At 28.7% G+C, this 16,804-nt stretch overlaps 1 protein-coding gene across 1 annotated transcript; it reads left to right on the top strand.

The window, feature by feature from the left end:
* The first annotated feature begins 1,675 nt into the window (after positions 1-1,675).
* On the top strand, positions 1,676-9,773 carry LOC114120605 (plastin-3). The gene is made up of 11 exons (XM_027982562.2): positions 1,676-2,173; positions 6,117-6,281; positions 6,360-6,622; positions 6,751-6,970; positions 7,042-7,196; positions 7,258-7,363; positions 7,764-7,977; positions 8,087-8,225; positions 8,591-8,730; positions 9,010-9,263; positions 9,352-9,773. The coding sequence occupies exons 1-11, from the start codon at positions 2,087-2,089 to the stop codon at positions 9,529-9,531; spliced, it is 1,923 nt and encodes a 640-aa protein (XP_027838363.1). The 5' UTR covers positions 1,676-2,086; the 3' UTR covers positions 9,532-9,773.
* The last annotated feature ends 7,031 nt before the right edge of the window (positions 9,774-16,804 follow it).

Raw genomic sequence — 16,804 nt, 5'->3', positions numbered from 1 at the left:
AAGTAAAGAATTTTTTCTTTTTGTACTTAAAAATATTACCTAACCCTCCATCGTACCAGATTTCCATAACCGCCAATGTATTATGAGCGTATATTTAATAATATTATGCAGTCGGAGAGAGAAAACGGAGTGCGTGTACGGGCATCATATTAATCCGGCCTAAACGGGATGTGGTCGACAATAATGTAACGGCCGATGACTAGACTTTCCATGTACGTCATTACGTTAACATTTTGTTTTTTGCTAATTATTTCTAGTAAAATAAAAAACCCCGATATTGTTTTGATAAATAATTAAACAATCGAGATGAATATTATGTTTGATTTTCTGACGAAATTTATTTTAAAATTATTTTCCCGGCCTGGTAACGACGACGATAACAATATTATAATCGTTACCGAGTACTGACGAATACACCACACACGTTCACGCCGTTTCCTCGTCGCTCTGTGCGACAATATTTGATACGACTATTATCGCTAATCGATAGTTTTGTCGGTTACTCATGCCCACGATCGAGTTTTTGCTTTTGAAAAAAAACCCGTGTCGCAAAGTGTTGACTCGTGGTGTATTTGCCGGTACCCGCCGCCGTAATTCTATAGGACAACGAACGAACGAAAAAGAAAAAAAACGTTCGAGTAAATTAATTAAACACGGAAACGAGCTTCGTAAGATATTAGGTATGTCGCGAATAAATACCGCCGCGGAGACCTGCGGAGTGCGGCGAATCGGGCCCCGGGGGGGAATCGCTCGCACACCGTCACACGATAATAAAATTATCATAAAATCATATTTCTTACGAAAGCGTAGGCCAGGTATGTGTGAGTACACACACGGAACGTTGCGATGACGATTTCGTATCGTCATCCGCGTCGTGCGCATTCAGGCCATGCCGGGTTTCAGAAAACCGTCGAGATGACGTAGCGCCCGCCGCCGCCGTCGAGCACGATAAAACGTGTGCGGCGTGCGGTTCACCATGAATCAGACACGTGATGACTCATGCACATGGCATTATTATTATTAACGTTTAAGGGGATTGGAAGCGGCGATATTCCCGTCTTTGTCGGTCGTATAATAATATATTACCTATATTTATCATCGATTAGACCCGGTTCGTATTATTATATTATTATTACAATATAATAATATGATATTCTGAAAACAGAAAAGACGTCGCAAAGTCCGCGTTTCCGATCTCTTTTTTCGAACGGCGTCGTGCATTAATTATTGTCATACGCGATTATCATAATATTATCGTTTCGGTCGGCTCGAGGCGATAGAATCAAAGAACGCGAGTCGGTCTCGACCTCGAGTCGACCACGACTGTCACGGGTAAAAAACTCGGCGACAAATCCAAACGGGTTTTCGGAATCGTTTTCGCCGCCCCCGACAGATCGGAAATCGTAATAAATTCGTATTGTAAATCGTAAACGATATCGTAGGTAATAATAACAATATTATAATAAATACGAATCGTACGTCGTTTTACGATAATAAATCGTGCTCATCATCGCGGGCGCGATAGACGGAGACGGCGGCACATCATCTCGACGCGCGCATCGCCCGCAGCAGTCGCGCCGCACAGTCCACACACACGGCGGCGACCGTACTCCACCACCCCCCCGCCCCGCCGGAATCGTGCCGACCGGCGCACGCACGCGCGATCGCATACCACGGACGTCGGACCGTACTTGTGCAACGCGTACGGTCCGACGGTGAGCCGCCGAACACACTCTGACCGCCGCCGCCGTCGCGCCCAGTACACGTCGTCACTCGTCACCAGCACTACCTCATAGTCTCCGGAGGCGCGCCTCGTTTCCGCCTTGTCTGTCGTCACTCGATCGTCGCGGTGCGCAGTAGTAACCACCGTCGTGTCTGTCGTGTGTACGCTGGTTCGACGACGTGAAGTGCAAACACACAAGTACGATCAGCAGCGATATTATGCCGTTCGGGCTCTAGTCGCGTTAACCGTGTCTCGTCGTCACCGTCATTGCGGAAATCGTCGGTTTTTTTTTTTTTTTTTTGATTTTTTGAAAGTACACCCCCCGCCCCCGTGTGCGTCTGTCTGCTGGTCGGCGCCGAAAAAATGTCTAAGGTCTCCAACTACGTCAAGGCGCTCAACGGCACCGCGAACGTCACCGCCGACGACGAGCTTAAGGAGCAGTTTTCCAAGGTAACCGCCCGTGTTCCATATTATTCTGCTTCTCTACTAGTTATTGGATGTTAAGTCAGGTGTAGGTATTTATGTCGTGCCCGACGGGTTTTACACCACCCAACAGTGTGGTACGACAGCGATATTAATTTTTATTCGTACCCATGTCTTCAGATTTCCACGGTATTGTAATAAATAATAATAATAATACTCTTATGGTTCTGTTTGACATTATATACATTATGGTAGGTGTATAATATGCAATTATGCAAATGCTACGACTGAGTAGGCAGTATAGGTACTGACCATTAGTCAATAATGTGCTGATAAGTATTTTTTGTGTTTATGATAAAAACTAGTTTTATAAATTGATAACCAATATTCATTTATACATTTATATATATAATTTACCAGTGTTTCTTAACATTTTTACTGTAGTAACTGCCCAAATAAAAATTCGTTTTTTTAGTGATTCCAAATATATATTTTATACACAAGTACCTATAGATTATCATATTATGCTACAATATTGATATTCAAATATTGTAATGGCAGAGTTGACATTATATTATTATTATTTTATGAAATGTATAATTTGCAATAGTTTTAACTGCTTTATAATTACTTGTAAATATAAATTCATTTTGTTTAAATTAATTACTCAGGATTAATGGGGTATTCATGTTTAATTATATAAACTATAAACTGATAAAATACAATTTAATTAAGTCTTATTAAGAATAATTGTTTAATATTTTTAAATGTAAGTTCTCACTGTAGAAATACCATAATAATATATGTTATCTTTCTTTTGTGTGAGTCATTAAAAAATATATCATTACATGTAATAAGTAATAATAATTGATTTATGAGCCATAGTAAAACATTCCTGACCCATTATAAAAATGAGCAATAACTAGTTCCTTAATGTAAAATGCAATTTTTAGGGTGATCTTAGATAATGTATCACCTACAGTGATAGTATATAATTTGATAATATAAAATATTAATTATAGCTAAAAACATTACTATGTTGTGTATGGCCGTAGAGAAAAAAATCGAGCACTTACATCTCTCTTTTTAAGATAAATAAATTTTATTTTAGAAAAAATCGAAGAAAAAATACAGTTGATATTGTAGAATCACCTGCATACTACATACATTAGGCATAAGTTATAATAAACATGCAAATGCATATAGTTCTAGGCTCTAAATATTAATGTACTTTAGTACTTAGTGTTATTTTTTAAATTATGATGTTTTGAAAATGTGTATGTGTTTTCATTTTTGTATTTTTTTTAATTTTTAAATATTTATGTAAATTGTATATTTTATATTATTTAATTAATCATAATAATAGAGTTTTTAACTTAAAATAAACGTGATGGTTATTTGTACATACTTGATAAAAACTTATTTAATTATAAATAGATATTATTATGTTTTTGATTTTCTCTTTAAAAAACTATGTTTGTCCTAATAAGTATTTAAATTACATTAAGTTATGGTAAGAGAGATAACAATAACCAATATACCTATAGTAGAGTTCATAAAGTTCATAAATGAAAACATATACAAAATTAATAATTTATATAATAACATTATATTATTTTACATTCCTTGCATGGGGTTTTTTTTTTACCCTAGTTGATTATTTCATTTTTTGAAATGTTTTTTTTTTTATTTAGTAAATTTTTTCCTATGTTCTTACTTAACTGGTTTGTTATAGCTCCGATAAAGCTAGTGAAAACTTTATAGCCCTCAGGTTTGTTATCGCCCCACCATCCATAATAATAAATACATCTTACAAATAATCTAATAATCCAACAGGAAAAAACGTACCATTACTATAAAGTACCTATCATAGATATTTACCACATAAAATATGAAAATATTTATCAATATAATATATAATTTCGATCAAACATATCAGTATGTTTTAAAAAGTATGTATATAAAGTTAATCATAGATACAATTTTTTGGACCCTAACTCAGGAACCCACACGTATTATGTCTAGAAAATGTGAAGTTCGGTCAAATGGGGCAATAAAAAACGTAGGAACAGATAGAAATTTTTATCTTCGTACATGACAGAATTTTTGTGGAGATCAAAACTAAAATAATGAACCATTTGAAACCATTTTAAAAGATGTAGCAGCGTTTTGGGAATCACTGAAAGTATTAACATTTTTTAATATTGTTTTTTTTTTATATTGATTTATTTTAATATTATATCAATATATCATTGAATTATTAGATTTATAAATATCAATAAACAAACTCATTATTTTATATTTATACAATGTATTTATTATATAGATGGCAAGGCTATAACAAACCAGTACGGTCTTTTTTACTTACTAGGTACCGTAATAATTAGTACAAAAAGTAAAGTTTATATTTTTTGTTAATATATTATTTCCAATTTTTTTATCATTATTTTTTAAGTACATTATTTTCGTCAAAAAAATGTTTTTATGCACAGTTGTTAGTTGTTTTAAGGACATTATAATTCAAACCTTAAGCGTTTTTCGTCTTTTTTTGTGTAGTCATTAGTTTGTATCATGCAATTTAAAGATTTTTATTTGAAAGTTACCAGTAGTATAAAAAAATGTTACTGCTTTTTTAAGAAAGCATGGCTTATTAGACACTGTTGAAGAAAGATTGCTTGGCTATAACTGTGGTTGTGAAATGGTAGACATTAAAAAACACGATCTGAAATGTGATTTTTGGCCTGTTTTTTGGTGAAAAAAATGGTGTCAAACCTCATGCAGTATACGACAGAAGAATAAGTTTTTAAAGTTTTAAATTAATTTTTTTTTAAGTTTTTAATTTAATATTCACTAATCATTAGGTACACAACATGTAGACCGCGTATCCGAAAAACTATACCTTTTTTGTTCAAAAGAATCCTTTTACTCGAGGTTTTATTGTAATTTTAATTATTAGAGTGAATTAACTTGTACCTATTCAAATTTTAATGTAAAATTATTATTCAGGGCCCTAAATAGGTTTTTTTGATATTTTAATTTTAAAGCCGATTATAATTGAAAATTATTGTAAATGTCTAACTTATGAATGATACATATTTTACTAGCAGACTAAACAATAAATAAATAAAGACAAAATAAAATTATATAACAAGGCTGTAACAATAAGTACTATGAAGCAACTTTTTTTTTTTAAAAGTTTTTTGGGAAATGTAATCTTTAAATAATTTTTTAATACAGTTATAGATTTTAGTGTAACATTTTATTTATTAATTAAAAAGATTGAATTGGATTTATCCATTACAATATACTAGATACTAAATGTAGTAATATGACTAAAATATCAGTATTTATAAACATTAATATTAATTATGCAAACTTAAGTTGGTGAATAGATTTTAATTTAAAATTATTATAATTATTTATGTAAACATGAATAAAAAATTTTTTGAAGTAATAAATAAATAAAAAAAAAATTATTAAAATTTGAGTTGTTGTTTTGATTGCACTCAATTCCTGAAAACTTATTAGGATTATAAATTAGAATAATTGATTGAAAATTAAGGGATGTATTTTTTTTTTACATAAACACATATCATTGCATTGCACTATTAGGATTTTCAAATTGTATTTACTTATTATAAATCTAGAATCTTTTTTAAAATGTAACAACAATTTAAACAACATAATTTTTATTTAAATCTTGGTTTCTTTTCAAAAACAATTATAAGTATTGTTATAATTAGTACTAGGTAACACAAGTATTACATTTAAGATGATATTGTAGTAAAATCAATAATTATGTATTATAAAATTCTGAACTTCTTAATAAGATATTCTACATTCAAAAGAAATATTAAAAAGATTTTTACAGCAATTTATTATTTTTCTATTATTATGCATGTTAAATTTATTAATAGAAAATAAAAATAAAAATTGAATAAAGAAAACAACATTATTTTGTTTATTTTAGATTGATAAAAATGGAGATGGAACAATTGATCTTTCAGAATTACAAGAGGCTTTAGATTTATGTGGTTTTAAGTTACCTGCATGGAAAGTTCGAAAAATGATTGAAGATTATGATGGCAAAAGAACTGAAACAAAAGGAAAACTTGTATTTTCAGAATTTAAAAAGGTTGAGTATTTTACTTACAAATCTAATTATTAAACAAACTAAAAGTTTTTAATATTTAACATCTGCATATTTTTTTAGTTATGTTCAGACTTAAAAGCAGGAGAAGTTGCTAGCTCGTTTAAACAAGTTGTTTCTAAAAAAGAAAACTTAGAAACATTAGGTGGAATGTCTGATGCATCAAGTGAAGGAACAACACATTCTGTACGATTAGAAGAACAGCTTGCATTTTCTGATTGGATCAATAGTAATTTGAGTAATGATCCTGACTTAAAACATTTGCTTCCAATAGAATGTGAAGGGAAAAATTTGTATGAAAAAGTCATAGATGGAATATTACTCTGGTAAATACATATTTATTTTAGACTTTACACTAACAACATTATATAATTTATATTTTTTTTTAGATTTTTTTTTTGTTCATATATTACTACCAACATAATTATTTCAAATGTTGCTTTTTTTTTTTTAGTAAAGTTATTAATCATTCTTGTCCTGATACAATTGACGAAAGGGCAATTAATAAAGAAACAAGCAAAAGCAACCTTACTGTTTACAAAAAATTAGAAAATTTAACATTAGCACTAGTTTCCAGTCAATCTATTGGTTGTAATATTGTCAATATTGATGCTCATGATCTTGCTAAAGGAAAACCACATTTAGTCCTTGGTTTACTTTGGCAAATTATTAGGGTAAATATATTTTTGGCATTAAAATAATTTAAACAATGAATTTAATATAAAATTGTATTAAAATTATTTAGATAGGATTATTTAATCAAATTACTCTTGAAAACTGCCCTGGGTTAGCTACATTGTTACATGATGGAGAAAAAATTGAAGAGCTTATAAAACTATCACCAGAAGCTATACTTCTTCGATGGGTTAACTATCACTTGAATCGTGCTGGAGTTTCAAGGTATAATATAATATTTAGTTTTGTGAAAAAAGATAATTTTAAAATTTTGTGTTAATTTCAGACAATGCCATAACTTCCAAAATGATATAACTGATTCAGAAATATACACATACCTTATGAAGCAAATCGCACCAATTGATTCTGATGTTGACATGTCTGCGTTAATGGTAATTGTCAATAATACATTTTATAGTTTAATTTCCTGAAAATTTAGGAATAAATAAAAGTAAATGTGTTTAAGATATATGTTATTTTATTGATCAATATATAAAATGGATAAATGCTAGACCATCGATTTTTAAAATCAAAATTAATTAAGCAATAATGTCTTATTATGTTATTTCTGTCCTGACTAATTAAATATTATTTTAATTAAAATATTAATTATTCAATTTAGTAATTAACACTTAATTTTTTAAATATTGTTCAATAAATATATATATATATTTGGCTTTGTAATATGTTTTTAACCATGTTTTATTTTTAATTAATTTACCAACATTTTATTGAATACTTATATTTGTGGATAAACATAACTGAATTAAATTAAATTAATTATTTATTTAGGAACCGGATTTGAACAAACGAGCAGATATAATGTTACAGCAAGCAGCTAAGTTAGGGTGTCGTAGTTTTGTAACACCTGTTGATGTCGTGAATGGTGTATACAAATTAAATCTTGCATTTGTTGCTAATTTGTTTAACAATCATCCAGGATTAGATAAACCCGAAGGAGAAATAGTAGGATTAGAATCAATTGAAGAAACTAGAGAAGAAAAAAGTTAGTATTTTTTAAAATTTATATTTGAAATTTAGGGTTATTTTTACTATTTATTGGTCTTTTATTTCATATGAATATTATGTATTGATTTTTCTTATATTAATTATAGCTTATAGAAATTGGATGAATTCTATGGGTGTTGCACCTCATGTCAATTGGCTTTATTCAGATTTAGCAGATGGTCTCATCATTTTTCAATTGTATGATATTATTAAACCAGGAATTGTAAATTGGTCCAAAGTTCACAGGTAAAAAAATTATAATTATAATTTATCTTGAAATCTTAAAGTGAAATGAATATTATTTACCTTTTATTCAGTTTTAAGTTGAGAATAATATACTTTGTGTTTGTACATTGTTTATTTTATGATATTTAAATTTTGATGAAAGTTTGAGTATATAAAATATTATAATAATTTAAAAATGTTCATATTATATTTTTGAACAATTTTAATATTAAAAAAAGATCAATGAACAAATACGCATAATGTTCTTAACTCAAAATATGATGATAGATCAATTCACTTAAATCCTTTTATTTGTTTTTTGTATAATTATAATATAAAATGACAATTCAATATATGTAATATATATTATTATATTTATTTGATAGAAAATTTTCCAAACTACGAAAATTTATGGAAAAGTTGGAAAATTGCAATTATGCTGTTGAATTGGGTCGTCAACTGAAGTTTTCTTTAGTTGGTATTGCTGGACAAGATTTAAATGATGGAAATGCAACTCTTACATTAGGTTAGAATAATCAATCAATTAATTTTAATACAATAGAAATTAGAAATAATTCAAATGTTATCAATATTATGATATTTTTAATTTCTTTAGTAAATACGTCATAATTTAAAATGTTTAGTTAAATAGTACTAAAATAATATGTTAAAGTCAGTACAATGGGAAACTAAATTTGATTAATAACTGTTTTTGATTTCTGTTGTACTAAAAATATTTAACTGTATAATACTGAGTAAAATTTTAAACTATTGATTAAAACCTTATATTTCATTTTTATTACAGCTTTAATTTGGCAACTAATGCGAGCATATACTTTATCAGTTTTAACCCAACTTGCAAAAACTGGAAGTCCTATGATCGAAAAAGAAATTGTTACATGGGTTAACAATAAGTTACAAAATGCCAATAAATCTTCAACTTTGAAAGGATTCCAAGATCATGCATTATCTGATGGCCGAATTGTTATTGATTTAATTGATGCAATAAAACCTGGCACCATTAATTATGATATAGTTAAAGAGGGCGGCGATGCTGAGGTAATATTTCTAATAAATATAATTATCAAATAATTGCTTTTTGGACATTTGAATATTTGATTACAACTAAATTGAATTATTATTTTAGGATAATTTAGCAAATGCTAAGTATGCAATATCAATGGCTAGAAAGACTGGTGCTAGAGTGTATGCTTTACCAGAAGATATTACAGAAGTAAAACCCAAAATGGTAATGACACTCTTTGCGTGTCTTATGGCTATAGATTATGTTCCTTACATGGAAGTAACTGGAAAATCAGACTCGTAAACAAATTACCTTTAGAAATTATCTTCATTTACAGTTTTTATACATATACTTTATTTATACATACATACTTGTAAACTTTTTTTTATTGAATAATATATTTTTTTTAACTTTGGAAGTAGACAGCATCTAAGCATAACATGATGGCTGTCAATAAGTTTGATGTACAATAACATTTTTATAAATATATTTAAATTTATGTAATAAGTTTTATGTAAGTTTAAAATAACTTTTTTTCCAACAAACACATGGCAACATTTGTTACCAACTTTTTATATTTTAAATACTAATATAATATAAGATAATAATAACTTTTAGTCTTCAATCATTCTTATTTCGGCTGTTAAATATAATAACAAAATTTTATTAAAGCTGAAATTAGTTGTAGAAGACTGACTTACCAATTAATATTTATATATTTGCAAATAAGTACATAATTATTAAATTATTTTTATGGGTGGTTAATACATACTTCAAAATTAAAAATAAATTGTCATAATATGTATTTATATATTATTGTATTACAATTTAAAATTATTAGTTTAATTTATTTTTATAATATTTTATAGTTTATTATTTATTACTAACATAAATAAATCTGTACTTAAAATGCTAAGGTTATTTTTCTTTAATATTTTGGTATTTTATTGTTTATACGTTTTTTTTTTTTTTTTTTAATTTAATTTTATTGAAATTATTTATTTATTTTATTATTATTGTGATTGCTAAATAAAATTATATACAGTAACATTTGTATTTTACATCCAGTATCCTTAATCTCTTTTAATTGGTCACTTTAGACTGATTTCAAACAAATTTCAATTTTTGTCTTACACTCAGTAGCTGATGAATCACAACATGCTTAATATTTTTGCTACCTAATTTTTTTCTTCTATGCTATACAGGATTTTCTAAATATAATGTGGCAGTAAATTTCCTTTTTTAAATATTTCATTCAGGAAAAAGTCACTTATGTGAAAATGATTTTATATCATATTATCTCAATAATTTTTTTTATTAAATATTTTTTTATTAATTAAAAAAGGGTGTGTTTAAAATTCAATTAGGAACCTATGTATTTTAAGTATGCTGTATGAATAGTTAATTTTTAATGTATTTTGATTCATTATTATATTTATCGTTGTGTATATCTCATTAATGTTTTATTTTGGTTAATTATATTTATCTTTGATAATATAAAGTAAGTAGTTTAGCTTATATGGTTGAAGGTTAATTAGTGGGGTGTGGTAGCTTATAATGATACCAAAATATTTCACGTCTGGCAACCAACGCGCCTTTTTAGGTTCAGATAGAACATGGGTAAACGAGTCTAAAAAGCCCGAACACAAAATTTTCTTCCTCCCCCTACGGTGTTGATAACGTTATCAATATTGCCGCCAAATTGTTGTGACGTGATTCTACACTTTCCTTTATAACTCGGGTTCCTTTTATGATATTTACCTATATTGCTAGTGATTATTAATCAGTAGAAAACTCGATTTTCAATGGTATAATTACTATAATTTACATTATCATTTGAGTTCGTAATACCAGAAATATTTGTAACTATTTTTAACACTTAAATTTTTGAGATATTTTACTAAATATCACGAAATCCGTTACGAATAGCTAAAAATATGTTAGAAGCTTTTTTGTTAATTAAAAAATTGCCTTTCAAACAATATATACAACATTTATTTTGTATCAAACGGTCGCTAAACATTTGCTAAAACAATTTTGCGTAGCATAAATGCACAATCGTTCGGCAACAATATAATTTCACGAACTACTAGGCGCTATCTGTCGCATTTGATTGAAAGTTGACGTTTAGTTATTAATTAAATTAAACATATGATAGCTATATCACAGCACTGTTATTAAATAAAATAAAACATTTATTTTTGGTTTTTTCTAACAACGAAAATTCTACAATAAGGTACGTAATTTTTATTTATTTCACTTAGTTAAATTATACATTCTTTAGTACATCTGAATAGCTTATAGAATTAACTTATAACAAGTTAACTGTCACGAGATCGCTGGCCTCTTAACAAAGTATTTTAATGTAGTTGTCAGGGTAGAAATAACTGTAATGTTCGATGTGTACGTATTTATAGATAGGAAAGTTTAATCGTAATTATAAAATATATATAGTGATTTATAATTTGAAATACCTGAATAATAAACATTTAAATACAATTATTTATTTTGTTGGTGGTCAATATTATTCGTTATGTATTTAAAATTAAAGATGTAAAGTATTTATTTTTTTTTTAATTATTCATATTATTCCTTTGTTCACCATAGTGTCATTACTAAATCTTTATCTCGACGCTATTAAAAAAAAAAATCTAGTGTATTAAATACAATGCCGATTTGAATAGCTTAATTCGGTTTAGATCGCCGGCTACCTAAATAGCTTCACATTAACCTAACCATGTTAAGACGCCGACAGGCTCATGGTAGTTATCCTGTTAAACTGTGCTACGATTATGAAAATATTATATAGTACCTGTGTAATACCAATGGAATTTTTGTTTGCATTCCATATGTAATTTGAATTCATTTTAATTGATTTTTCAAAGTTTTCAAACATTGGTTGTTGTAATTTTTTTTTAATTATATGTTTTCTTAAATAAGACATTAGTCAGGTTTATTTTTTAATTTTTACTATAAGATTGAACTGTATTATTTATAATAAATATATATGTTAAAAAGGTTAACATCAGGTCTTAACATTTTTTTATTCATTCCTATAAGATAGTATTGATAGGTATAATGGAATAACCTATATAATTTTTAATTTTTTATCCTATCTTTTAGATTCTGAACGAAGTGATGAATGTATTGATTTTACAATGATGTGTGTGTTTTTTTTTTGTATCTGTATACAGCATACCTAACTAGTCGAAATAATTTCAAACTATGGGGGTGGTTTCCGATGTAAAAGTGAATATCCTTGGTGCATTATACAGGTAAAAAGTTAACATTTTCCAACAGTTTTCAAAAAAATCGAGAAAAACAAAAAAAAAAAAAATGACGGAAAAACGGCAATTTTTACGCAAAACCAGTTTTCGACCAAATCGATTTTTTTTTAAGGTTGTAATTCAAAAACTAATCACTGAAAATACTTGAAATTTTCACCAAATGTTAATGTCAGTGGTATCTGTATATAGTTAAATTTTCAAAAAATTTTGACTTTTTTTGAGTTATTTATAGACCACTGAAATTTTTGATTTTTTTAAGAAATTTTTTTTAAAGTGTCGATAAAAAATTTTTGGATGACCAAAAAGTTTTGAAAATTTAATACAAGGTTCCTTATGAGTTGTTTTTATTGTAGTTAAAAAAAATTAAAAATCGTTACCTAGTCACAATTTTTTTTTATAAGAGTCTATAATTCAAATTTTTACGAAATCTGTCGAAAACGTGAAAATTTGAAAGTAATTTTGAAGTTGAATAAAATTTTTTTGGCCCTATCAAAATACTTGAAAATGTTATACAAAGTTCCTCATATGTTATTCTTATAGTGATTAAAAAGTTATAAGAATACATATGCACAATTTTTTTTTATTAGCATTGAAGTTCAAATTTTGACGAAAATTCGTCAAAATTATGAATATTTGCAAATTATTTTGTAGGTATAATTCATAAAAATGTTTGTATAGGTAGCTAAGAGTAGAAAATTTAATACAAGATTTTTCATAAGTTTAGCTTACAATAATTATAAAAGAACTTAAATTTTGGTGTATTCAGGTCATAAACATAAACCACCTTTTTCACCAACCACTGGAAATTATATCCTAGGCTGACAAATTATCTTCGTTCAGAATCGTTTTTCGTATACAATGATACCTATCATTGCATTCAAATTTAACCTACCCTAGTTCGAGGTCAACCCCACCCCTTAATGTACAGCAGAACGGTACCCACTTGCCCGCTTTTTTTAAATTAATTTTATATTTCTCTATATTGGATTTTAAAACACAATTAATAACAAAATATTGTCCTAAATTTCACACGAAAACCAAATGTACTCACCATCTATTTCAGAAGATGGAAAACTGCGAAAACCAACCAATTAGTCTGATATTGTTGACTATTCAAACAAAATGTGACATTAGCTTTAATGACAAGTAACCGAATGTAACAGCTAAAATATTTGATGGAGCCGCTGTAATACAGATGTGTAATTCTGGTATTGCTACAACATTTTCTGGATACTATGAACTTGTTTTAAAGCTATATTTCACTAATTAACTGAAGAATAGTTCACGAATAGATATTGTATTCGACAGATATATAAGTAACAGTTTGAAGGCAAGCACCCGAGAAAGTAGAGGAAATGGTATAATTATTAAAGTCTCAGACTCAACTGCAATTCCAAAAAAATTTAAACAATTCCTATGTGTCAACGAAAAAAAATCCAATTGTTCCAATTACTAGCTAAGAAAATGGTAGGATATCTGCATTATCTAGGAAAACATGTTGTTTGTACTTTTGATGACCAAGTCTTCACGCCCATCACTATGGATGTTTCAAGCATTTCTCCCACCTCACACGAAGAAGCAGATAGCCGTCTCCTGCTCCATGTTAAGAATGCAGTTGAAAGTGAACATACTCGCATTCTAATACGAACTGTGGACTAAGATGTAGTGGTTATTTCAACAGCACTTTTCTCATAAGTCTTAGGTATTGATGAACTATGGATTGAGTATGGTTGTGGGAAATATAGAAAATTCATTCCAATTCATGAGATTTGCGTTACACTCTCACTGGAAATTTGTAGAAATTTGTTAGCTTTTCATTTTGTAACTGGTTGCGACACAGTTTCCACATTTTGTGGCATTAGTAAGAAGACATCTTGGAAGGTCTGGATGTCATTTCATGAAAATTGTGTGTGGCATCAGCTTTGTACTGGCATCTCTGATATTGATGATGAATGTCATGATCTGTTGCAGAGTTTTGTTATTCTGCTTTATGATAAAACATCAGATCTACAGAACATCAATGAATGCAGACGAGTGTTGTTTACAAAAAAGAATCGAACAATTGAAAATATTCCGACTACAGCAGATGCTTTGACACAACATATCAAACGAGCTGCTCTCCAAGCAAGAGTTTGGAACAACAACCTAATCCACAGTACATAGTACCTTCGTTAACAAATTGGAGATGGATACAATCTCCAGAAGGATCATATCAACCTATGTGGACAACAATTCCAGAAGTGTCAAAACAAGCAGTGGAACTTACATCTTGTACCTGCCTTAAGCTGAGAGATGTACATGTATAAAAATGGGAATGCGATGTACAAAACTTTGCGTATGTGAAGGACAGTACTCCGAAAGTGATTGGTGATCACCAGTTATTTAATTTACATAATATATTATTTAAGTGTACTTTAAAAGGTTTGTAATCGTTAATATTATATATTAAACTAAAATACCTAATATTGTACATTAATTTGTTTCAAATTCTTTGTCTAATGTTTAAAACTAATCATTCAGTGTTCGCACCATATGGCGCGACATAAATGTATTAGAGTGCGCACGTTGCCACAATGTCGGACTATGATAGTGAATAGCTATTATCTGTCTGATAGTGTGCGGCGTGCGTATCTCAACTGTTGTATTTGTATTAAAAATTTCATCTTGTGTATTTTCGTCCAGTGTTATTAGTTTTTATAAAGTTTTTCAACGCTCTCAGTGCCACCGAAAGCTTTTATTTCAACAGAATAAATGTTAAGGTGGTACTGATCGCTCCTTCGTGAATTATGTGTTTTTTCATTGGTTAATTCATTTTTCAGTCGCTATTGTAAAAGTCATATTCATTTTTCATTACATTTGTTCGTTTTTGTTCTTTGCCGTCTCTCGAGCTGTGAGGTGTTCCAGCCAGAGCAATTAAACAATCTTGCATTTTCTTGCGTTCATCAGTGACTTACCTCGTTGTCATCTTTCATGTGTTTTTAATACTCATCAGTCTTCATTGTTTCGTGAGTCTCTTCTGTAAGTATCGTTCATAGCCACTACATTGTGCCCTTCTAATATTATTTTTCCCATTCAGGGTGTTCAGAAACATACTTACAGAAGCACGTGTTCATTGTATTGTTTTGTGAATGTCATTCAGTGAGTTATTCGTCCGAGCTGTCGGCCCGTTAGTCGCACAATCTTGGGATTGCCACACATTTTAATATTATATTGTATCTTTTTTATTGTACAAACGTGTGCATCCCGGGCCGGTAACGTTTGGTTCGAAGCCGCTAACGGACGGCAGCTCACAGGTAAACGGCTGAAAAGCCGCATAATTATATTATTATTGTACATTGTATTGAGCCAAAAAAGACAATTTTATTATTTATACTTGTTGTATTGAGCCAATAGGCTCACAACTTATATTCTTGTATTTGTAATACATTGTTGAGCCAGCAGGGCATTCATATTTATTTTATTATTATATTCTTTTTATTATTCTAGTAGCCATATAGGCATATGGTTTTTTAGTTTATATTATTGTATTGGTTAGCCAACAAGGCTACTCATTATTCATCTTGTATTATATTTATGACTGTGCCAAGCAGGCAGTTTTGATCTCTTTTAATAATACAATAAACTGACTGCCATCAACTGTTATACTATTTGGGATTTAATTATTTTATTAATTAATTAATTTATTTTTATGATTGTGAATTCACCCTTAACTATATATTTTTTATTATTACTGGTAGTTAAGAGCTGAAGGCGACAACCTTCAGTTATTCTTAAAAAATACTTTGTGAAATTCTTTCAAAATATCAGAAATATATGGATTGAATGGGTATTTGGGTTCATGGAATATAAATGTGCAGTTATAATAACACTGAATCCATAAATAAAAAAGCAAAATATGGATTTAATAAGTATTTGAAGTCATGGAATAAAAATATTTTGTAATTATAACGTGGATTACTTGAGGAAAGAAGAATAAAAGGAACATGACGGATATTTGATGAAATGAATTAAAAATAAATATTTATTATGTTGTGAAAATTGGTGAAAATATCAGAATAGATGTATAGTTTGGAGATTTGAGTTCATGGACTATAAATTTGCGGTTATAGTAGCTCAGAATCCGTAAATACATAACAAAATTATAGATTAAATGGATATTTGATGCAATGGAATATAAATAATCGGTTAATTTCACATGGAATCAATGAAAAGATCAGAAATATATGGATTGAATGGGTATATTTAAATTCATGGCTTAAAAATATGTGGTTATAACAATATGGAATCTA

Source organism: Aphis gossypii, chromosome X (genome assembly GCF_020184175.1).
Source record: "Aphis gossypii isolate Hap1 chromosome X, ASM2018417v2, whole genome shotgun sequence".
Lineage (NCBI taxonomy): Eukaryota > Metazoa > Arthropoda > Insecta > Hemiptera > Aphididae > Aphis > Aphis gossypii.
The sequence above is the reverse complement of the archived record's forward strand: the minus strand, read 5'-3'. Positions and strand labels throughout refer to the sequence as shown.